The sequence below is a fragment of the Peromyscus leucopus genome, chromosome 4, assembly GCF_004664715.2.
Source record: "Peromyscus leucopus breed LL Stock chromosome 4, UCI_PerLeu_2.1, whole genome shotgun sequence".
Classification (NCBI taxonomy): Eukaryota; Metazoa; Chordata; class Mammalia; order Rodentia; family Cricetidae; genus Peromyscus; species Peromyscus leucopus.
In genome coordinates this window covers 116,537,201-116,561,124 of record NC_051066.1, presented here as the reverse complement: position 1 = coordinate 116,561,124, position 23,924 = coordinate 116,537,201, and the positions used below count along the sequence as shown (strand labels likewise).

The 23,924-nt window shown below is 37.8% G+C and overlaps 1 protein-coding gene and 1 non-coding gene across 2 annotated transcripts in view; both read right to left on the bottom strand.

Annotated features, from left to right (window-relative positions):
* The window catches only part of LOC114688130 (ESF1 homolog), a 60,132-nt gene extending 38,425 nt beyond the window's left edge, over nt 1-21,707 (bottom strand). The window contains 8 exon segments of the mRNA XM_037204457.1: nt 8,345-8,492; nt 10,747-10,861; nt 11,808-11,960; nt 12,609-12,624; nt 12,627-12,708; nt 13,266-13,379; nt 17,027-17,379; nt 21,033-21,707. Of these exon segments, the coding sequence (XP_037060352.1) occupies nt 8,345-8,492; nt 10,747-10,861; nt 11,808-11,960; nt 12,609-12,624; nt 12,627-12,708; nt 13,266-13,379; nt 17,027-17,379; nt 21,033-21,672 (1,621 nt within the window). The 5' untranslated portion in view covers nt 21,673-21,707.
* Nucleotides 5,163-5,235, bottom strand: Trnak-cuu. The gene has a single exon. It is a non-coding gene; the product is annotated as a tRNA-Lys (tRNA).
* Nucleotides 21,708-23,924: the final 2,217 nt, after the last annotated feature.

The window sequence follows — 23,924 nt, the reverse complement described above, 5'->3', positions numbered from 1 at the left end:
GCTGTTTTAATATCTCTTTTCAATTCTCATTATATTGGTTAGGAGATTTCAGTTATTTTGATTAGTTTAGCTTATCATTTGTCTGTTTATCTTTTCAAGGAACCAACTCTTCATTTCATTGATTCTTTGCATATTTTGTTTCTAGTTCATTGATTTCAGCCCTGATTGATAGAGACCTTTAAAGAGGAAATGAAATTTTCCCTTAAAGAAATGAAAGAAAAGACAAACAAAAAAATGGAAGAAATCAATAAATCCCTTAAAGAAAGCCAAGAAAGAGCAATGAAAAAGTTGAATGAAGCAGTCCAAGATTTGAAAACTGAAATAGAGGCAATAAAGAAGACACAAAATGAAGGAATGCTGGAAATGGAAAATCTGAGTAAATAAACAGGAACTAAAGATGCAAGCAAAAGCAACAGAATGTAAGAGATGGAAGAACAGATCTCTGGCATTGAAGATACAATAGAGGAAATAGATTCACCAGTCAAAGAAAACACTAAAGCCAAAAGACTTGTAACACAAAATGTTCAGAAAATTTGGGACACCATGAAAAGACCAAACCTAAGAATAACAGGGATAGAAGAAGGAGAAGAATGCCAACTCAAAGGCACAGAAAATATCTTCAACAAAATCATAGAAGAAAACTTTCCCACCTTAAAGAAGGAAATGCCTATGAAGGTACAGGAAGCTTACAGAACACCAAATAGACTGAATCCCAAAAAATGTCCCCTTGCCACATAATAATCAAACCACTAAACATACAGAATAAAGAAAAATTATTAAGAGCTGTGCTGTGGGATGGTCTGTATGTCAAATGTGTTGCTTTGATTGGTCAATAAATAAAATACTGATTGGCCAGTAGCCAGGCAGGAAGTGTAGGCAGGACTAACAGAGAGGAGAACTGAGAGAACAGGAAGGTGGAGGGAGACACTGCCAGCTGCCACCAAGACAAGAAGCACATGAAGCTGCCGGTAAGTCACGGGCCACGTGGCAAGGTATAGATTTATAGAAATGGATTAATTAAAGATGTAAGAACTAGATAGCTAGAAGCCTGAGCCATTAGGCCAAAAAGTTTAAATAATATAAGTGTCTGTGTGTTTATTTTATAAGTGGACTGCCAGAGCTTGGTGGGACCCGGAGAGAAAACTCTCCAGCTACAGAGCTGCAAAGGAAAAAGGCCAAGTAACTTATAAAGGCAGACCCATCAGAATAACACCTGACTTCTCAATGGAACTCTGAAGGTCCTGGACAGACTTAAACAGACACTAAGAGACCATGGATGCCAACCCAGACTATTATATCCAGCAAAAATCTCAATCACCATAGACAGAGTAAACAAAATATTCCATGATAAAACCAGATGTAAACAATACCTATCCACAAATCCAGCCCCACAGAAAACAATAGAAGGAAAAAATCCAACTGAAGGAAGTTAGATATACCCTTGAAAACACAGGCAATAGAGAGTTCCACACCAACAAATAGAAAAGAAGAGAAACACAACACCACCAACAAAAATACCAGGAATTAACAGTCACTAGTCATTAATATCCATTAATATCAATGAACTTGATTCACCTATAAAGAGACACAGGCTGACAGAATGGATACAGAAACAGGATCCATCCTTCTGCTGCATACAAGAAACACACCTCAATTTTAAAAACAGACATTACCTTAGAGAAAAAAGGCTGGGAAAAGACTTTCCAATCAAATAGTTTTAAGAAGCAAGCTGGTGTAGCTATCCTAATACCTAATAAAATAGATTTCAAACCAAAATCAATTGAAAGAGATCGGGAAGGACATTACATATTTACCACAGGGAAAACCACCAAGATGAAGTCTCAATTCTGAACATTTGTGCCCCCAATACAAGGACACCCACATTTGTAAAAGAAATATTACTAAAGTTTAAATCACACATCAAACCCCATACACTAGTAGTGGGAGAGTTCAACACCCCACTCTCACCACTGGATAGATCTGCCAGACTGCAACTTAAAAGAGAAATAAGGGATCTAACAAAATTTATGACTCAAATGGACTTAATAGATATTTATGGAACATTCCACCCTAACAGAAAAGAACATATCATCTTCTCAGCACCCCATGGAACCTTCTCTAAAACTGACCACAAGCTGGGTCACTGCTACACCCACAGCTGTGACACCTGTGTAGCTGTAGCAAAGCATGCCGCTGTGCTGGAGTCTGGCAGCTGAAGGGCTGAGGTTGAAGCTTCCTGGAGCGGGACCTCAGGCAGTTTCCCCACAATCAACGGTCGTCATGCAACCTGAGGATCTCAGGGCGACAGTCCTTGTTTGCACTAATCATGCTTTTTCTCTGTATGTCTTTTCTGTGTCGAGGGGAGTGAATCATGAAGGAAAGAAACAACTTTGGAGTGATTTGCCTTTTATGGAAAGGCTAGCCAGGACTAGAAAGCCTTGGTGCCTTTATAGTAAGGAAGAAAGTCAGCAGATCATAGAAAATATGAAGCCAGCCCTAAGGTATTAGTATAGAAGAGTATGACAATTAGAAAGATAGATGAGTGTATAATAGTGAGGAAGAAATAAATGAAATTATACAAAAAGTATATAGAGGGTGAGTTAAACCTTGGCTGGTAAAAGTCTGGTCCTCACAGATGTGGTCTTTGGCGCGAGACAGATTTCACAAAATTCTGAGATCATGCCCTTAAGCAACAACCACAATGAACTCCAAGCTGCGGAAGTGATACACAGAAATAGATACTGATGTACTTTGTTATTGTCTACACAGAAATAGATACTGATATACTTTGCTATTGTTTTTTGCTGATTCTGTGTAATTGTAAAAGTTTGCTGATTCTGTGTAATTGTAAAATTTAACAGTCTGATGTAATCCCCTGCCAAGTTCCTTGATTGTAAAAGAATATAAGCACTGATTTTGCAGAACTAAATCTGCAGCAGCACAACAATCCATTGTGTGTCTGTCTGTCATTTCCTCGCCGATTCCTGACTTCTCCTCGAGCCTTCTCCCTGGTTCTCCCACAGTGGTGGTCTCCCTCTGGGTGGTCTGCGGCAGGTCACAAAGCAAATCTCAACAGATACAAAAAATTGGAATAACCTCCTGTATTTTATCAGACCACCATGGCTTAATGCTAGATTTCAACAACAACAAAAATTACAGAAACCCTACAATCTCATGGAAACTGAATAATGCCCAAATGAATCAACAATGGGTCAAGCAAGAAATAAAGAAAGAAATTAAAGATTTCCTAGAATTCAATGAAAATGAATGTACTACATACCCAAACTTATGGGACACTATGAAAGCAGTGCTAAGAGGAAAATTCATAGCACTAAATGGCCACATAAAGGAGCTGGAGAAATCTCACACTAGTGACTTAACAGCACAACTGAAAGCTCTAGAAGAAAAAGAAGCAAAGTCACCCATGAGGAAGCAACACCAGGAAATAATCAAATCGATAGCTGAAATCAATGAAATAGAAACAAAGAGAACAATACAAAGAATCAATGAAACAAAGACTTGGTTCTTTGAAAAAAATGAACAAGATAGACAAGCTCTTATCCACATTAACCAAAAGGCAGAGAGAGAGCACAAGCATCCAAATCAGAAATGAAAATGGAGAAATAACAACAGACATGAGGATATCCAGAGAATCATCAGGTCAAACTTCAAAAACTTGTACTCCACAAAATTGGAAAATCTGAAAGAAGTAAACAATTTTCTGTATAGGCACCACATACCAAAGTTAAGGCCAGTTATCAAGACCAGATATACTATTTAAATAGACCAATAACCCCTAAGGAAAGGGAAACAGTCATTAAAAGTCTCCCAACCAAAAAAGGCCCAGGACCAGATGGTTTCTGTGCAGAATTCTACCAGATTTTCCAAGAAGAGTTAATAACAATAGTCTTTAAATTGTTCTACACAATAAAAACAGAAGGAACACTACCAAACTCTTTTGGTGAGGCTCAGGTTACCCTGATACCCAAACCACACAAAGATGCAACAAAGAAAGAGAATTACAGACCAATCTCCCTCATGAACAATGATGCAAAAATACTCAATAAAATCTTGGCAAACTGAATCCAAGAACACATCAAAAAATAATCCACCATGATCAAGGAGTAGGCTTCATCCCAGGGATGCAAGGATGGTTCAACATATGAAAATATGTCAATGTAATACATCATATAAAAAAATTGAAAGAGAAATCCACATGATCATCTCATTAGATGCTGAAAAAGCCTTTGACAAAATCCAACACACCTTCATGAAAAATGTCCCAGAGAGATCAGGAATAAAAGGAACATACCTAAACATAATAAAGGTAATTTACAGCAAGCTGACAGCCAACATCAAATTAGATGGAGAGAAACTCGAAGTGAATCCACTAGAATCAGGAACAAGACAAAGCTGTCCACTATCCCCTCATTTACTCAATATAGTACTTGAATTATGGCTAGAGCACTAAGACAGCATAAGGAGATCAAAGGGATAGAAATTGGAAAGGAAGAAATCAAACTTTCACTATTTGCAGACAATATGATATTGTATATAAATGACCCCAAAAATTCTACCAGGGAACTCCAAACAGCCGATAAACTCCTTCAGTAATGTGGTAGGATACAAGATTAACTCAAAACATCAGTAGCTCTTCTATAAACAAATGATAAAAGGGCCGAGAAAGAAATCAGAGAAACATCACCCTTTACAATAGCCACAAATAATATAAAATGCCTTAGGCTAACTCTAACCAAGCAATTGAAGAACCTGTATGATAAGAATTTTAAGTCTCTGAAGAAATTGAAGAAAATATCAGAAAATGGAAAGATCTCCTGTAGTGGTAACCATTCCAGCTTGGATCTGGAAGTTCCAACCCCCATTGAGACTCTGGCAACTGTCACGCCTACGAGGCGGGGCCAGGGGAGGTGCCCTCGAGACCCGAGAGCTGGATGGGACAGAGCTCTCTCTGTGTGCTCGCTCTGTGCCGGGACGCTGAATGGTGGAGGTGTACTGTGCAGAGCTCTGGAGAACACTGCTGGACTGCAATACACCTTCCCCAGACCCTGTGACCTACCTATTACTTAACTTGTGAGTTACACCATTAAATAAATATCCTTTTAACTACGTGGAGTGGCCTTAATAATTTCTCCAATATCTGGTGCCCAACGTGGGGCACGAACCCACGACCCTGAGATTAAGAGTCTCATGCTCTACCGACTGAGCTAGCCGGGCTTTTTTTTTTTTTTTTTTTTTTTTTAAGTTAAAAGGATATTTATTTAATGGCGTAACTCACAAATTAAGTGAAAGGTAGGTCGCAGGGTCTGGGGAAGGTGTATCGCAATCCAATGGTGTTCTCCAGAGCTCTGCACAGTCCACCTTCACCGTTCAGCATCCCGGCACAGAGAGAGCACTGGCCCATCCAGCTCTCAGGTCTCCAGGCGCCTCCCCTGGCCCTGCCTCGTAGGCCTGACAGTTGCCAGAGTCTCAATGGGGGTTGGAACTTCCAGATCCAAGCTGGAATGGCTACCCACTACAGTATTTATTATTTCATATGCCACTAGGTTATAGAAATACTACATCATGTAAAAGGAAAACACTAAGGAAAAATTTAAACTATAAATAAAGATGTTCTTTCTGGCTGATTTAAAATACTTATATCTATGTTTAACTTTTCTGGTTTCTCATTTTCTGTCAGCACTGAACTTGTATTTTTTAATGCTTGGCAATTCTGTTAGATAAGAATAACACAGATGTAACAGCAAATACTATCATTCAAAGCTGAAGGGCTACAGCTAGTGTAGCTCAGTTGAACCACCAAAACAAACAAATACATGAAAAATCTCAGACTGCACTGATAATACTTTACTGGGCTGAGGCTCAGTTGGTAGAGTGTCTGTTACGAAAGTATAAAGGCCTGAGTTTGAGTCCCCAGAACTTAAGTAAAAGCTAGGCAAGTCTCCAACCCCAGCACTTGAGGAATGGAGACAAACGGATTTGAAGTTCAGTGGTTAGCCAGCTTAGCCAATTTGTCAGCTCCATGTTTACTCAGAGAGGAAAAGACCCTGTGTTTAAAAATAAACAAAGATACAAGATGGTGACCTCTGGTCTCCACAGCACATATGCATACACACACATACACACACACACACACACACACACACACACACACACACACGACTCACAAGAAATCACCAGATAACTAAATGGTGAAGAAAAAAACTGGTATTGTATTTTATAAAATTAGTTATTTCTAAGCAAATAGCATGATCAATTTAACAAACACACAATCATTTCAGTCATCAAAATTTCTTAAACAAAGATAGACCTGATAATTATTGCTTAGTTGGATACCGTCTATCTCTATCTTTCTACCTACCTACCTACATATCTACAGGATTTCTTTGTGTAACAGCTCAGACTGCCCTGGAACGTACTTTGTAGACCAGGCTGGCATTGAACTCATAGAGCTCCAGCTGTCTCTGCCTCCCGAGTGCTGGGATTAAAAGTGTGCACCACTACTGCCCAGCTGGATATGTTATTTTTAAAGTCTTTCTATAAGTTTCAAAGGGATTACAAAATGAAATTGAAGTCTGAAAGGACTGACAAGTTAATGAAGAATTATCATGTCAAAATCAAGAATAGAGAATGGAATACCACAAGGATGATCCCAAGTGTTTTATATTATTTCTGAGCACTTCCTATTTCCTGATCCACAGCTGTGAACTCAATTGGAAGACTATTAAGAATCAAAAGAACACAAGTGAAAATCCACAAGAGGAGGAAGTTCAACTAGTTCCCTGGAATTAAGCAGAGATCCAGAGGGAGTACCAGACAAATATCAAACTACCAAAAAGTGCATTGATGATGTGACAAATAGGCACACAGGACCGCTAGAAGTGAAGTTAATAACAACCAAGATAAAGAATTCAGTGGGTTGGTATATTAGTAGAATGAACACTGCTGAAAAGATACTTTCAAACTAGAAAATGTGTAAACAGAAGGAAATATCCAGAATGAAGTACAGGGGGAAATGATAAAAATGTAAGAGAATGTATTGGGGATTTAACTCAGTGGTAGAGTGTTTGCCTAGTACACACAAAGCCCTAAATCAAAAACATCTAAAGAGAGAAGATACAGTGGAAAGATTTAATGCATACTTAAATAGAGTTCTAGAAGAACAGGAGAAAAATCAAATGACTGAGAACATCAATACTGAAAAAAGATACCACTGTGAATTAAATGGACCCAAAAAAATCCCAAGCTCAATACATATATAAAAAAAAATCCACTCTTAGAATAAAGAAAATCTCCAGATAACTTTCATAAACACCAATCAAGTCAGAAGTCAATGAGGTGTTATTATCAGTGTGGAAACAGGGAAGCCTTTGGAAATCCAATTTTAGAATCCTTTGCAAGCAAAAGCAAAATTTTCTGGTCTTTTCACACAAACCATATATCAGGAGAGTTTTGACAGTAGCTGCTTCTTAGTGAAAGGATTTCTTAAATAAATACTTAAAGTTGAAGGAAAGAGATTTAGAAAGAAAGAGCAATGGAAGCCAGGGAAATGTAAAACAAGGGCAGTACAAGACAGTGTTACACAATAAAGTACAAAAGTTATTTAGGATTCCTATAGTGGGGTTGGGGATGTATCTCAGTTAGTTGAGTCCTTGCCTAGCATTTACAATAACCTGAGTTCAGTCCCTAGCACTGCAAAAACTGGATGTGATGGCCCATGCCTATAATCTAATCACAGACCTTGGGAGGCAGAGGCAGGTGGATCTCTGTGATCTGTGACTTCAAGATAAGCCTAGTCTACATAGAAAGATTGTCTCAAAACTAAGGTGTGTGGGGAGAAACAGTATTTTAGATGTTTACAAGTCTAACAGGCTAGGCATTTTTACTAAGCCAGAGTTTAAATAAATTTTGTGGCAATAGAAAATTAGCCTAGTAAAGTATTTAGGATTTTAAAAATTTTTTATTTATCTAACTATTTGTGTGTGTGTGTGTGTGTGTGTGTGTGTGTGTGTGTGTGTGTGTGTGTGTGTGCAGGAAGGTGGACATGACTATGCCAAAGCACGCATGTGATGGTCAGAGGACAACTTTTGGTGAGTCAGTTCTCTTTCTAACTTGGGTTCCAGGGATCAAAGTCAAGTCATCAGGTTTGTACAGCAAGTGCTTTCATCCAATGAGCATCTTGCCAATCCTTCAAACATGTATCTATGCATATACACGCATATAATTCTATGCATATAAGTATGCTATGCAGTCAGTTTGGGGATCTTTTTAAGTTTTGCCCAAGACACAGTTCCATTAACCACCCAATAAAAGGATTAGCAAATACCTTGCGGTGCTTCTTCTTCTTCCTCCTCATCCTCACTGGAGGAAGCTAAGTAGGCCTGGAAGTCCATGTCCAAAAGCTCCTCCTTTTTAAACTTTCTGTTAAGTGTTGTGATTCTTTCATGATCAGTCTCATCCCAAGTAATCTCCACCTTGAACCAAAGAATGAAAATTAAACACCACACAGAAGCCCAAAGGTAAACTCATACTTACTGAAGTACACTGTTAACTTAGATGTTTAGTATTAAGCTAAAAAGCATACTAGGCATGGTGGTGCATACCTTTAATCCCAGAGGTATTTGAAAGCAGAGTATGAGGCCTGCATGGTCTACATGACAGTTCCTGGCCAGCCAAAGCTACATAGTGAGACCCCCCCATCCTCGCCCACCAAAAGTTACAATGCACATAAAAAGTTCAGACATGGACATATTAAAAAAAATACATGAATGGCAGGATTAAATAAATGGTATCCTATTTGTGGACAGAGAATCATGTATGTCCACTTTTACTTTCCCCCTAATTCTCAGCTACATGAATGATTTTCCATTACCTAATATATTATTAAACAGATTAAGTATGATAGAAAAAAAGAAATATGTTAGAAAAAGTTAATACTATTATAAACCAGTGAGAACATGATTTTCTTCTAGAGAACTAAAATGACAGTTGAGCGATAGACTACATGAAATCTATTAATAAAGCAACATAATCTCAAAAGGTGCCATTTTCCTAAAAAGATTGAGTCACTGATGACAAAGGCTTTCATGATCATAAGTACAGCACAGCTGTACAGCAAGCAAGTTTATTGATAATATGACTGAGGGAGACTGGCTCCTATCCTATATTCTCAACCTTCCTAATGCTGTGACCCTGTAACACAGTTCCTTGTGTTGTGGTGACCACAACCATAAAATTATTCTCACTGCTACTTCATAACTGTAATGTTGCTACTGTTATGAACTGTAATGTAAATATCTGTGTTTTCCAATGGTCTTAGGGAAACTGGTAAAAGAGTTGTTCAAAGGAGTTGCAAACCACTGCTTTATTCAGTACCTTGTGAAAGGTTCCTTCTGAAAGGGTTTTATGTTTATAGCACAATAAATTCAAGTCCTTGCTTTTTCTGTTCAGTCCAATTTCTCCACATTAAGACAACAAGCTAAGTACTAATTAACCACGAGATCCTTAAAATATCCTTGCCCCTCTCTTAGACGGTCTAGCCCGTCACAGGACTGGCTACTCGGAAAACTGTCTGTGTTGATAATGACCAAATGGCTGCTGTAAGGAAAACAGGTATTGGTGATACAGATCAGGATGCAGAATCTCCAGATGAGCTGGCTACACATGCTGCCTACTGTAAGTGCTTACGTGTTGGAAATAACATGATGTGGCTCTATCTTTTAGAATTCACTTACTCTGGGGTCTTACTATACTTTGTAACTAATCAATACCAGAATACCCTCTCACAGCACAGCAGGAAGCAGATATCTGACACCAGCTTTCTTGGACAAGCACAATAGTCTATCACCCAGTTTGCTGTAGGCAGAGATTTAGGGTGAAAGAGAAGCCATTAGGTATGTAACAAACTACTGTAACACACAGAAATGTGGCTACTTGTTATTAATATGAAAACTAGTAGTACTGAATTATTCTACTTCTGTTGTTTACAAAACTTTTGAAATCATATCTGCAGAAAAATGTGCTCCTATTTCAAATGGTCAACAATTCTGTGTAGCTGTCATTTGAAGTAAAGCTATGTCCTTCCTATTCCCTAGGATCTTAATAACTGACACACTGCCTATTAAAAGAATCTAAGATAAAACTCTGGACTTCCATATGTGCTAGATAAATGTTCTACCACTGAAATACATCCTTGGGTACAAAGAATCTAGTTCAAAGTATATGGGTAAAATAACAGAGGGAAACAAACAAAGAACATAAAACAGCAGACTGACTCAGGCTTAAAGACAAAAAGACACTCTAAAAAATATGTTCAAACATTATAGTATCCTATGCACAAACATTCAGAATACCATCTAAAAGCAAGAGTCTAGGTATACATTTAATTTTTCTTTCTTTTTTTAAATACAGGGTCTCATGTATCTAAGGCTGACTTTTGAGTTCCTGGTACCCCTGCTCAACTTCCCACGTGCTGGGACTACAGGCATGTGTCACCATGCTTGGCTCATCTACACATTTTTAAGAGTTAAGAAATACCATTGAGGAGCTGGAGAAATGGCTTAGCAGTTAAGTGCACTGGCTGCTCTTCCAGAGGACCTGGGTTAAATTCCCAGCACCCACATGGCAGTTCACAACTGTCTGTAACTCCCAGTTCCAGGGGATCTGACACCCCCACACAGAATATATACAGGCAAAACATCAGTGTACATCAAATAAATAAACAAATACCGTTGATGTTCCCATTGCAGCAGATGTGAAATACTTTGGTTTATATGCTGTTAGATCAACTTCTAAGGCCACATCCTTGGGCTCATCATCAAAAGTAATATCATCTGGTATAAACCTAAAAAAAAAAAAAGCAGTTAATACCAGCATCTAGATTTTCTAATTAGTTATAGTTTATATACTATACAAAAATTTCTATAGAAAACAAATGTAAAAATTTCTAAAAGGCCAGAAACAATCTTGGCACATCTTTGAAATTTGTAAACTATAAATCTAAAATTTCATTAAGTTTGAGAGAATTCTATATAGAGACTTTGCATTAGGAACTAGTTAATATAAACTAGCTTCAAAAGACCCAATGCAATAACACAGTCATTGACTCACTTTAAGTTCAAAGATCAAACAGAATTAATACTGGGTAAGTGGTCTCAATTCATAGCACATAATCGTGAAAAGTCATTGAAAATAAAGAAAAATTTAAGGCTGATTAAGAATAATCTTAGCCAAAAATTTCATTTCACATATAACTATTCCTTACAGGTAAATCAGCCATGGTGACTGACAATTTTTAGGTATCAGGCTAGGGAATGTGGGATGAAAAGTAGAGGTAAATACCTGATTATTATAACCATGTTTTTATAATTTACACAGGAGATTATTTCCACATACATATAAAATGCATCTACTATATATTGTATCAAGAATTATTGGGAGAGGTGGTGGAAAGATGGCTTAGCAGTTAAAAACACCTGCTGGCTCATGCAGAGGATCTAGGTTTGAATTCTAGCACCCACCTGGCGGCTCACAACCATGTGCAACTCCAATTCTAGGGGTCTCATGCACATGAAGTAAAAATAAATAAATCTTAAAAATGTTTTTTGAAAGAATTATTATTTCAAGGACATAAATAATAAAATGGTTTTTAAATTACTTTTTCTTCAATTATTATTAGCTTTTTCTTGTTAATTTTATAGAATGTAAGCGAGTACTGCTCATTCAAATATTACTGCATTATGATCTTGCTATATTGTAGGATTCAGTGGTTAAGACATGAACTGAATTACCTTAGGTCTATGAAAGAACAACTGCTTTCAAATTCCAGGCCATCACAGTCTTCATAAATCTTACTTGCAGTTTCTGGAGAATCACATTCCACTACTGCATAATAGTATTTCAATCGTTTAAATTGATAGTCTCTTAGCTTCTCTCTAGAGGACCTAATGGGGAAAAACTAAATCCAACATATGTACACAAGAACATAGAAACCTCTCCATTACAAGGTCAGAAAACAACTTTTTCAAAAGCTGGTTTTCTCTTTCTACCATGTGGGTTCTGGGGATTGAATTCAGATCCCTAGGTTGTCAGACTAGAGGGTAAGCACCTTTACCCATAGCTATCTCACTGGCCAGCATCTGAACTTTAAAAGTTTAATTTCACTTAACTATCCTCTGTTCCTCTGCCACTTTCGTTACCATCCAGTTAACCACCGTTTTTATTAAGTGCACATGCAGCTCCACCTAGTGGTTTACAACTACTTAAGTTGTTTTCTGTAACATAAAACCATGTTTTATTCCTTTATTTTTCTATTTAACACTCAAAAATATAATATGAAGATAAAAACAACACTAATTCATAGCAATGAAGATAATTATGAACTGTTTTTTTTCAAATACTGCAATCATTATTTCCAAGCATACACACAAAATGCTGGCATAATGCGCCGCCAACTATAGTCAGTTATCAAGCTGTCTGAATCCTAACTGTTAGTATTAAGTGCAAACTTCAGTCCTATTAAGGTAATAGAATTCCAAGTGAAGTACGTGACTTTACTAGGATTAGTTTTATATTCTAGAGTGACTCAGTACCAGTCTTTCTCGGGGCATCCTCAGGAATACTCAGTAACTCTACTGGTCCTTGAACTTGCTCTTCCTTCATCCTCTCCTTTCCAAACTCCGAAGGATATATCTGAACACAAAAAATAAGACTGATATAATCCATACATTCTTTCTTATAGAATATGAAGACATGTCAAAACTAAGATGTCAAGAGTCAGCACTAGGCTCAAAAACAACAACTCATTTCAAACTCACTGCAGGAAAGCAAAACTCATTTCTAACTACATGAAGATAAAGCATACTGAAGAGTTTTCTCTATGTAATAATTTTGGCCAGAGTATAACAGATAGGGTGGGGACAAAACCAAAGCACCATGAACAACAACCCGCACTCCATCTCCAGAACCCATGTCAGAGGAAATAATCTACTTTTGAAAGGGGTTCTCTAACTTCATACACACATGCGTGCATACACACAAAACTAAAATATAAAGCAAAAAAAAAAAGATTTGCTTTTCCCTTCTTACTACCTGTTAATTAAGTTTCATACTCAAATGTATTGGACAATTTCCAGATCAATAAAATATTTTTTAGAAGAGGAAAATTAAGGCAGTTTAATTAGAAACAAAGTCAGATTTAAGTTATAACACCTAGAAATACTTACTTTAAATAAAATCAATTTTCTCACCTTTACAGAAAATACAACTCCGCCTTTGGGCTTAAATGAATTGAACAAAGCCAGCAAATCTTTTGCCTTTAATCTATCCCAGTCCATGTTGCAAACTGCTAGTCGGTGTGTAATCTGAGAAAGTTAAAGTATTATTAATTATTATAGAATCTGTGTTTTTTTTTTTTTGAGACAGGGTTTCACTATGTAATCTAGGGCTGTCCTGGAATTTACTATACAGTCCAGGCTGGCCTTCAACTCACAGAGATCTACCTGCTTCTGCCTCCCAAGTGCTGGGATCTGTATCATTTTCAATGGTTGAAAAAAGAAAGATAAACAATGCAGTATAGTCTTTCTCCAGTTCTGAAATCATCTGTGTTATTTAACTGATTTAACATGCAGAGGGAGTGTCATGTGGGGCAAACAATAGGAAAACCACAAGAGATAAGCACTATCTCTAAATTGGTTTTTGGAGTTCTTGAACCAGGGTGTGATCACAAACTGATGTTTTAACCACAACAGTTTTAAAGATAGTTTATCACCCGTTCGGAGTGAGGAAATGGGTTACTCCAGAGCATTTCTTATGGTGCAATAAGAACATAAATACAAACTCCTAGCAAAAAAGCCTAAAGCTGCTTTTATGTATTTTAAATGACTTATGTAGAAATTCTTCCTGAGCAGGACGGCACACATACCTGAGATCCCAGCACTCCAGAGGGAGGCAGAAGAAGCAGGACCACAGTAGGCTCAAGGCCAGCCAAGTATTCACAGAAAGGTTCTGTCTCAAAAGGCCTTTGACAAAGATCAACATAAATTCATGATACAATTCCTAAAGAAATTAGGAATAGGAGGAACACTTCTCAACATAAAAAGTCTACAGAAGACAAATGTATATCCAACATTATACTAAACAGGGAAAATTGAAAAGCATGTCTTCTAAAATCAGGAAGGAGATAATGGTGTCCAGTTTCTCTACTCTGATTCAAAATAGTACTTAAGCCAGAGGTTGTCAACCTGTGTGTCGCTACCCCTTGGGCAACCCTCGATTTCCAAAAATATTTACATTACAATTTATAACAGTAGCAAAATTACAGTTAAGAAGTAGCAGTGATAATAATTTTATGGTTGGGGTCACCACAACAAGAGGAACTGAATTAAAGGGTCACAGCATTAGGAGAGTTGAGAACCACTGACTTAAGGGATACATACAGGAAAAGAAGTCAAACATCCCTATTTTCAACATAATCACATAATTGAAGGTTTCTAAAGGCTCTACATGGACATTCCTGGACCTTCCACTCTATCTCCTAGAATGTTCTCCAAGACTTGGAGGGTGTGTGTGTGTGTGAGATAAATGTTCCCTTTATACCTGAGCAATCAAGTCACTTATTCTTTGTAACTGCTGCTGCTCCTTGTAAAAAGGAGCTTCTCTGACTAAGCTGACAGCAGCACTCATTTCTGGGAATAAACTTAGTAACTTGGAGACAATTCAGCAGGCACATCATGTACATTTAGCAAAGCTGTAGCTTTCTCCTTAGGGCCTATGACCCAACAGGAAGTAGACTAGTGGGCGTGGGGAGAGGATGAGAGTGGATAATCATAGGAATGAATGATCAAAATACATTATGTACATGTATGAACATGTATGTCATAATGAACCCATTATTATGTATAATTAACATATGCTCACTAAACACATTAAAAAACAAAGACAAAAACAAAACAGAAACCTACTCAGGTGACGGGAATGATGGCTCAGTTCATATTGTTTTCTGAACAAGCAGGAGACCTGAGTTCAGATCCCAGAACCCAAATTAAAATTTGAAAGTTGAATATGCCTATAACACAGTATGTGGGAGGCAGGGACAGGAGTATCTCTCAGGCTGCTAAGCAGTCAGTTTAGCTGAATTAGTGAGCTCTGTCTTCAGTGAGACCTGACTTACAAATAAGGGGGAGCTGGAAAGGGTGGCACACACCTTTAATCCCAGTACTCGGGAGACAGAGGCAGGTGGGTCTCTGTAAGTTCAAGGCTAGCTTGGTCTGCACAGTGGGTTCCAGGACAGCCAGGGATGTTAAACCCAGTCTCAAAAAACCAAAAATCAAAAACTAATTAAAACAAACAAACAAACAAAAAAAAAACAAAAAACCCCACCCCAAACCAAACCAATTCAACCAAATAAGGTGGGGAACAATTGAGGAAGACATCTGATGTCTGCCTATGCAGCCCCAACACCACAAACGCAAATAAAAAAGGAAAAAATAAAAATGAAATTATGACCTTTGCAGAAAAAAGGATGGTATTAGAAACTGTGTTAAATGAGATGTATGTCTCAGAAAACATATACTTCATGTTTTCTTTTTTGCTAGGTTTTTACTTTTTGATACGTGTGTGTGTGTGTGTGTGTGTGTGTGTGTGTGTGTGTGTTACATACAGAAGCTGGAGGTTGACACTATTGTGTCTTCTTTGATCACTCTGTATGTTGTTGTTGTTATTATTATTATTATTAAAGAAGACAGGGTCTGAATATGTAGTTCTAGCTGTCCTGGAACTTACTATATAGATCAGGCTGGCCTCAAACTCAGAGATTTACCTGCCTCTGCCTCCTAAATCCTGGGATTAAATTGTGCCACTACACCTGGCTCCACGTTATTTTTTTTTAAAGACAGGGTCTCTTACCAAATCTGAAGCTCACTGGTTGGTTAGACTGGCTGGCCATTAGCCTTTAGGATCCTACTATTTTTGTGTCACTGAAACTTAGGTCCTTATAAACATAAGCACTTTATGGATGGAACCATCTCCCTAGCCTGCTAAATCCAGATTTAAATTTGTGTGTATATACATCATGAAACTAGAAAAGGTCCATGACAGTGGAGGAAGAGATCTTAAGGGAGTTGGGGAAAAGATAATGAAGGAATACATGTGCAGAAGGGGGAACTATTTGGGGTGAGGCAATGGATGAGTAAGAGCAGGGCAGAAAGGATGGAGAGGGCAGAATGGAAGGAAGATGAGCAGGAACCAAGTATACTGGCATAAATGTATGAAAATGCCACAGCAAGGTACATTACTTTACATGCTATCTTTAAAAATTAATTAAAAACAGCATTTTACAAAAGAAACACTCTCAAAAAACAACAACAACAAAAAGGGATAAAAGGAAGGAAAAGAACTTCTTTCCCATTTTATCCTCTTGGACACACATCTAATCTACATACACTAGCTCCATTTCAAGGTGTTTATTCTTTCTAGTGTTGGAATCGAACTTAAGAGGCTTGTACATGATGGGTAAGTGCTGTACCACTGAGTTTATCTCCAGTCCTTAACTCTTAATCATCATTAATTCTGCCAGGGTCTGATGATGCGGCTCACTGGCAGATATCTTACCTGGCAGATAGGAGGCCCTGAGTTCAATCAACAACAAACAAGTCCCACAAATATTTTTACCAGTGAAGCTTCACTCAATTTATTTTTAATGCTTTCTTTTGTTTACTTTTCTTTTCTGAGATAGGGTTTTACTGAGCGGGTTTATAATCCAAGCTAGCTTAGAACTCACCATGTATTCCAGGCTGACCTTAAACTTAAAGCAATTTTCCTGTTTCCTCAGTGGTGCTACTATAGGTGTGCGCCACCAAGCCCTGCTTTATTTAGCCTACACATGCTAGCCAAGAATTCCATCACTGAATTAGCTGTCCAGTTCTTTCCTAGTTAATTCAATAATATCAACCCTATCACCCATAAAAGCTAACTGTTCTGTTATTCATAAATAATTTACTGAAAATGTTACCTCATCAGCCCGAGGAGCATCTTTATCTAATTCTCTCCAAGCATGTTCAAAACCAGGTTCTTCTGGAAATAAATCTTCGAAATCATCTTCATCTTCAGAACTAGTTTCTATATTTCCTTTACCCCTTGCAAGATCAGGACCACTGTCACTTTCATCATCATCCTCACTATCCTCATCTTCCTCTTCTTCGTCTTCATTTTCATCATCATCAGCTGAAGTTCTATCATCACTTGTGACTTCACCTTCAGATTCTTCATCACTTCCTATTTCACTATCACTGTCTGAATCTTCCTCCAGGGCATCTTTGTCCAGCATTTTACCATCACTGTCTCTTGCCATTCTGACTGGAAGCACTTCAGCATATTGGGGGAGGGAGAAAGGAGACATACATTCTGAATTATATTAAATTCAAATTATTGACATTAGATCCAGTATAACTTTTACAAAACAGAGAAAAGGAACATAAGCTCACTAAAATTCATGCTATAGCAAGTTATTTAAGTGAAATCATAACATTTATAAGATGATGTAAGTGTGTTTATATACTCATTTAGTATTCGTGGAATACCTGCTTTGTGGTGTATTTAATACACAACCACTGGCAAAAAAAAAGGTGTCAATTTATTTCCAGTTGAAGTGACAAGTATTAAACAAGCAAATCACACATAAAATGAAACTACTCTACAAGCATTAAAGCTTCCAAGAGCTACTCAACAGCTAACTAAAGGGTGAAGAGAAATTAAGTAATCAAAGTGAGAAAGATGATGAAGGAAATTTGTTCCAAGCAGTAAGAAAAGCATTTGAAAAGAATTGTCAATTACAAAAAAGCAGCAATCATGTGTGGTCTGTAGCTAGCAAGGAGTCAAGTAACAAACAGGTCTAAGGAGTTAACATGGAAGCATGACAAAGGGGATGGGTGATGGATGATGTTGTTCTGTATGGTGTGAATATGTATTGTTCTGCTTGGTTGATAAATAAAGCTGGCCAATGGTGTGGCAGAATAAGGTTAGGCAGGACACTCTAACTAGAGAGAGGAAGGAGAAAGACAGAGCTGGGAGACGCTGCTAGCCACCACCAGGAGAAGCAAGATGTAAAGTACTGGTAAGCTACAAGCCACGTGGCAAGGTATAGATTTATAGAAATGAGTTAATTTAAGATATAAGAGCTAGCTAGCAAGAAGCTTGCCATGGCCATAGTTTAAAAACAATATAAGCCTCTGTGTGTTTATTTGGGTCTGAGTGGGTGCAGGACCGGGCGGGACACAGAAAAACTTTCAGCTACACATGGGCTTTGACACTGCTCCATTTCCAAAAGGACACACTACTAGATTGGCACACCGAGATATCATCTGAATTACACTGCAGAAAACTGGAGGGGTAGAGTGGGTATGAATAATAAAAATCGAGGGACAGTATAGTACTCTACATAAGACATGAAGGCAATATAAAGCTGATGGCAGTAGAAATGTAGCAAAGTGAAAAAAGCTTTGGTAAAACCAGATAGTATAGTGACAGGGGTATTTGACACCGGGAACAACAGTTTTAGAAGTGTCAATGAGGCCTGCTTTCCTAGCTTACAGACACAGCCAACTAGCTGGCTAGACAGGTAAACATGGTACACTGGAAAGTAACTAATTTGATGAAGAGACTTTACTTTAGTTAAGTTATGGATATTTGAATTAAAGTGTCTTCAAGGTTAATAGAGTGCTTGCTTAGCATGTCCAAAGCACTAGGTTTGATCTCTAGAACCACAAAACAAAGTGCCTTTGAGTCATGTAACAGAAAACATCAATAAAGCTGTTTACTGTAAGAGATATGCTCAGTAAAGTGTGAACTGGAGATAAAATTTATAACTCATTCATACATAACTGACAAAAGAAGTTGCATTATGAATGAGATCACCAAATAGAAAAACTAAATAAAAATTTTCTGCTAACTCTGACATTTTATAACTGCTAGTTAACCACACAGCAAGATGTTTTGTTTAAATAGGATTTCATTTTTCTTTCACAGCTCTGAAAGAGCTCATCTTCTACTTCAAACAGCAATCACCTCTGCATGTGTCTAATGCACTATGTTTAAGCTGGTATTCCTGTTTCAGCTTACTCCAGAGGCTCTAAGTTTGGAGAATGCAAGGTAAATTTTAAAAATTAAGATGAAGAATGAAATTTGTTTTTATTTTAATACTATTTTTATAATATTTATTCATTAATCCACTACTTATTGTCTACAATGTGTAAAACATTGAACTAGGGAAGGCAAGGAGGGAATTTATAAGCTCTATGCCCTTGATGGGTTCATAAACAAAGAGCAATTATTGATTAATGAATCTATGAGTTAATGTACCATATTGAGGCATTAAAACTTGTCTACAGGGGAGCTGAAGGATGACTCAGTGGTAGAAGATCTGGGTTTGGTTCCCTGCACCCACACGGTGGTTCCTAACCACCTGTAACTCCAGTTCCAGGGATCTAATGCCCTCTTCTTTCATCTCCACAGTACATACATATACATACAAACAGCTTTAAAAAAATTTTGTTTGCATGGTTGTGCACGATGTGCTTGTGCATGGTGGGTGGGGAGGATGCAGACATGTCATATGCTGAGGTCAGCACAATTTTGTGGAGTTAGTTCTCTACTTCCTCCTTTCCATGGATACTGAGGATCAAACTCAGACTGCAAGGCTTGAGCAGCAAGCACCTTTACTTGTTGAGCCACTCGCCTGTTCAACTTAAAATAGGATCTCATGTAGCCCACACTGGCCTCAAGAGCACTATGTAGCTGTGGATGACCTAGAACTCCTGATCCTTGTGACTTATCTTCCAACTGCTGGGATTACAGACATTTATTAGCATGCCAGGATACAGGGAGGTATTTATAGTAAGACGACTTTACAGATACTATTTGGATTAAAACTACAAACCTCATTAATATTCTACTGATCTACATACATCCAATCCTAAATCTGCTCAAAAAGTACTTTGGTTCTCAAACTTAGTCCCAACCACCCCCACCCCCAAATCCTAATAGAAATAATGGATTCCTTAGGAATTTTTCTCTGATTATATTTTGATTAACAACTTTTGAATTTTTTCCATCTCACTTACAAACCTACTGTTATAGTATTTTGTAGTACAGGTTTGACTTTTCTACTTTAGGTCTATGCCGTCCAATATGGTAGCTAACAGTCTAAAGAGACAATTTAGCGCTTGAAAAATGGCTCTTTCAATTTGAGATTAATGCTAAAATATAAAAGTATAAATTTGTTATCATTAATAATATAGAAATGAAATTTGGATTTACTGGATTTAAATAAATACAATTATTTCAAGTGCTTATTTTTCCTATTTAATGCCACTACTAGGAAATACATCACTATGTATTTCTAGTGGACAGTGCCATTAGACCAGGGTCATCATACAGAGTTTAGCAGGTTGTTATCTGCCAAAAGGGAAAAAAGAGCTAAGACTAATCTAGTCTCAATTCATCAAGTCATGTACTCTGCAGATGCCATGCTTCCTCAAGGGAAATCAACGTGTTGTTTCACTCAAAGTTGCCATCCTCTCACCAAACTATGAATCCCAGAGCACACTGTGTCTATGTGGTCAGAGGACATGCAATTTTCTAATTTGCAAAAGACATCATATAAGCTAGCAATAATCCTAAAGGAGGGGGTCCATGCCTTATAGTAGTTGTCACTCAGTAGCTGAACAGACTAAATGAATGAATATCCAACTCTACTTACCTTCTTCAAACACATCTCTTCCTATATAACAACATATAGCAGCTCTCAGCATTGCTCACTAGAAACCAAAATCATTTACCCAAGCTTTCATGTTTGTCTTCTGGTACCAAAACTAGAAGAAATCATTGCATATTGTTTCTTTCATAGCATATAATAAACATTTGACCATTCTCATCATACTACAAAAATAATTATTGTATACTTCTTAAGGAGATATCAATAAAATAGTGTAATACAGAAGAATACAGCACTCCCAACCAACCTGATTGCTTTTCTCTTTTTGCCTTAGAACCAGTGATTGTTGGAGATTTCACAATTTCAGAGGTACTAGAATCTTTGGTCCTTTGTTTTCCTTTAGGCAAAGAGTCTGCACTATAGTTAGTGATGCTCCTTTTCTTTTTTGTATTTTGCAGAAATTCTTCACTATCCTTCTTCGGACTTATTTCTGAATCTATCTTCTGTGATTTACACAAGTTTTTCATTTTCTGAATTTTTTCAGAATTATCTAAGTCATTTTTATTTATAGGATCCTTTTGATCAATTTTTTTCGTTTCTTTCTTTTTCTCCTCAATCAGTATTTTTGACTTTGCTTCTTTTTTGGTCTGTTTTTGTTTCTGCTTTACTTTTTTTTGGTTCAGTACTTTGCTTTCTTCATCAGAGAGATCAGAATCAGAGTCTGAAAGCTCATAGAAGCGTTTCAAGTCTTCCGTAGTGCTGTGGTTGATAGGGCGCCCTCTTTTATCAACAGCATAATTCAATTTAAATTTTTTGTCATGAAACATGGCTCGAAACCTCTTGTCAATTTTGACTTTTCAGTCCTTTTCTGGCATTTCCCAAAATCTGGGATCCTTTGAAACCCGCCTAAACCGCTGGTCATTCATTATTTCTTGTTTGGAGGACATTTTTAAAGTCTTACTGAAGAAATATCCAGAAAAACCAAACACTGAAAAATAAAATATATATTACAATGATAAATGGTTAATAATACAACTAAAATATAAAAAAGCAAAACCACATTTGTTCATTGTATACACACACACACACACACACACACACACACTTAAACACTAAATTTACATAAAATTAAGGAACTTAAACTTAATTTCAGCAAACCAACCTATTCTGGACATTAAAAAAAACATAGTAAAATATAATCCTTACATTACAGACCACTTGAAACAAATGTAAGACAAAGCAAAGAGAATCCTAGGGCTTTGTGGAGGGCAATGTTTAGTAGCTGATTGCCCTCATAATTTCTGTATTTCTAGATTGTATTTGTCATCAATTAAACAGTTACTAAGGTGGAGTCACACACATGTAAAATCAGGATTCTAAAGGCAGAGACATAATTATCATGAGTTTGAGGCCAGACCTTACACAGTTACACAGGGAACTGGTGGTCAGCCTGGGATACATAGCAAGACTGTTTCAAGAAACCAAAGATTGATGGTTGTGATAACGCTCAGTCAGTGAAGTGCTTGCTGCACAAATAAGATATGGATTTGATCCCCTAGAACACACATAAAAACACTACATGCCTGTAATCCCAGTGATGGGTGGCTGGGGTAACCAGAGGTAGGAAGATTCCTGGTCATCCAACTCAGATTACTTTAAGAGCTTCAGGTTCCAATGAGAGATTCTATCTCAAAAAATAAGGTGGAGTGCAAGCACCCTCCCAAACATGAGCACACAGTGCATGTGGCCTGATGTGAGCAACTGCATATGCAACACGCACGCACGCACGCACATAGAGAGAGAAAGAGAAATAAAATATTTTTAAATCTCAGTTAGTCTCATTTGTTTTTCACACTTTGTTCCATTCTCTTTGTTAATCTTTATATTTTCAACAGCTTTTAGTTCTACAAAGTTGTCTCATAACTAATGGGGGGGGAGGGGAGGGTCAAACTAGATTTACCTCAGGGTTCCTTCTGTAAATCCTTCCATCTATTAAGAACCAAATTAAGAGTCTCACACTGTTGGGGGTGGTGGTGGTGGTGGTGGTGGTGGTGGTGGTGGTGGTGGTGGTGGTGGTGGTGCACGCCTTTAATCCCAGTGCTTGGAAGGCAGAGGCAGGCCTGGGTACCCTTTCTCAGCCAGAACAAAACAAAAACGTGGTTAATTCATTTAGCAGTTACACAAAGTTTGTACTAAGTTTTTATTAAGTGATCAGTTATATACTGATTTATAATCCTTAGCCAAGTGAATAATTTTGTATTTTAATGTATCTCATGCTAATGTGTCAATTGTATTTGTCTGAGTTGGGATTTCTATTGCTGTGATAAAACACTATGATCAAAAGTAACTTGAAGAAGAAAGGGTTTATCTTACAACTTCCAAGTTACACTTCATTTCTGAGGGAAGTCAGGCCAGGAACTGGAGGCAGGAACTGAAGAAAAAGCCCTAGAGGACTGCTGCTTACTGGCCTGCGCCTCATGGCTTGCTCAACCTGCTTTCTTGTATCATCCAGGGTCACCTGCCCTAGGGGTGGCACCACTCATAATGAGCTGGATCTTCCTACATCCATTATTAATCAAGAAAATGCCCTACAGACTGACCTATAGGCTAATCTTATGGAGACATTTTCTCAATTAAGATTCCCTCTTCTATGCTGGGCAATGGTAGCCCACACCTTTAATCCTAGCACTCAGGAGGCAGAGGCAGGAGGATCTCTGAGTTTGAGGCCAGCCTGGTCTACAAAGCAAGTTCCAGGACAGTCAGGGATGTTACACAGAGAAACCCTGTCTTGAAAAACCAAAAACTAAACCTAGTTTTTAAGATTGTTTAGAGCGGGGTTTTGGTCTTGTTTGTTTTGGGGCAAGATCTCACTGTAGGCCTGGCTGTCCTGGAATTCACTATGTAATATATACCAGTCTGGCCTTGAACTCACAGAAATCACCTGCCTCAGTTTCCCTGTGTTTATGTTGTTTTTGAGACAAGGGTCTTTTTTTTTTTTTTTGGTTTTTTCGAGACAGGGTTTCTCTGTGTAGCTTTGCGCCTTTCCTAGAGTTCACTTGGTAGCCCAGGCTGGCCTTGAACTCACAGAGATTCGCCTGGCTCTGCCTCCCGAGTGCTGGGATTAAAGGCATGCGCCACCACGCCCGGCGGGTCTTTATAATATATACTAGACTGGAACTAGTATATGTTCCAGACTGGC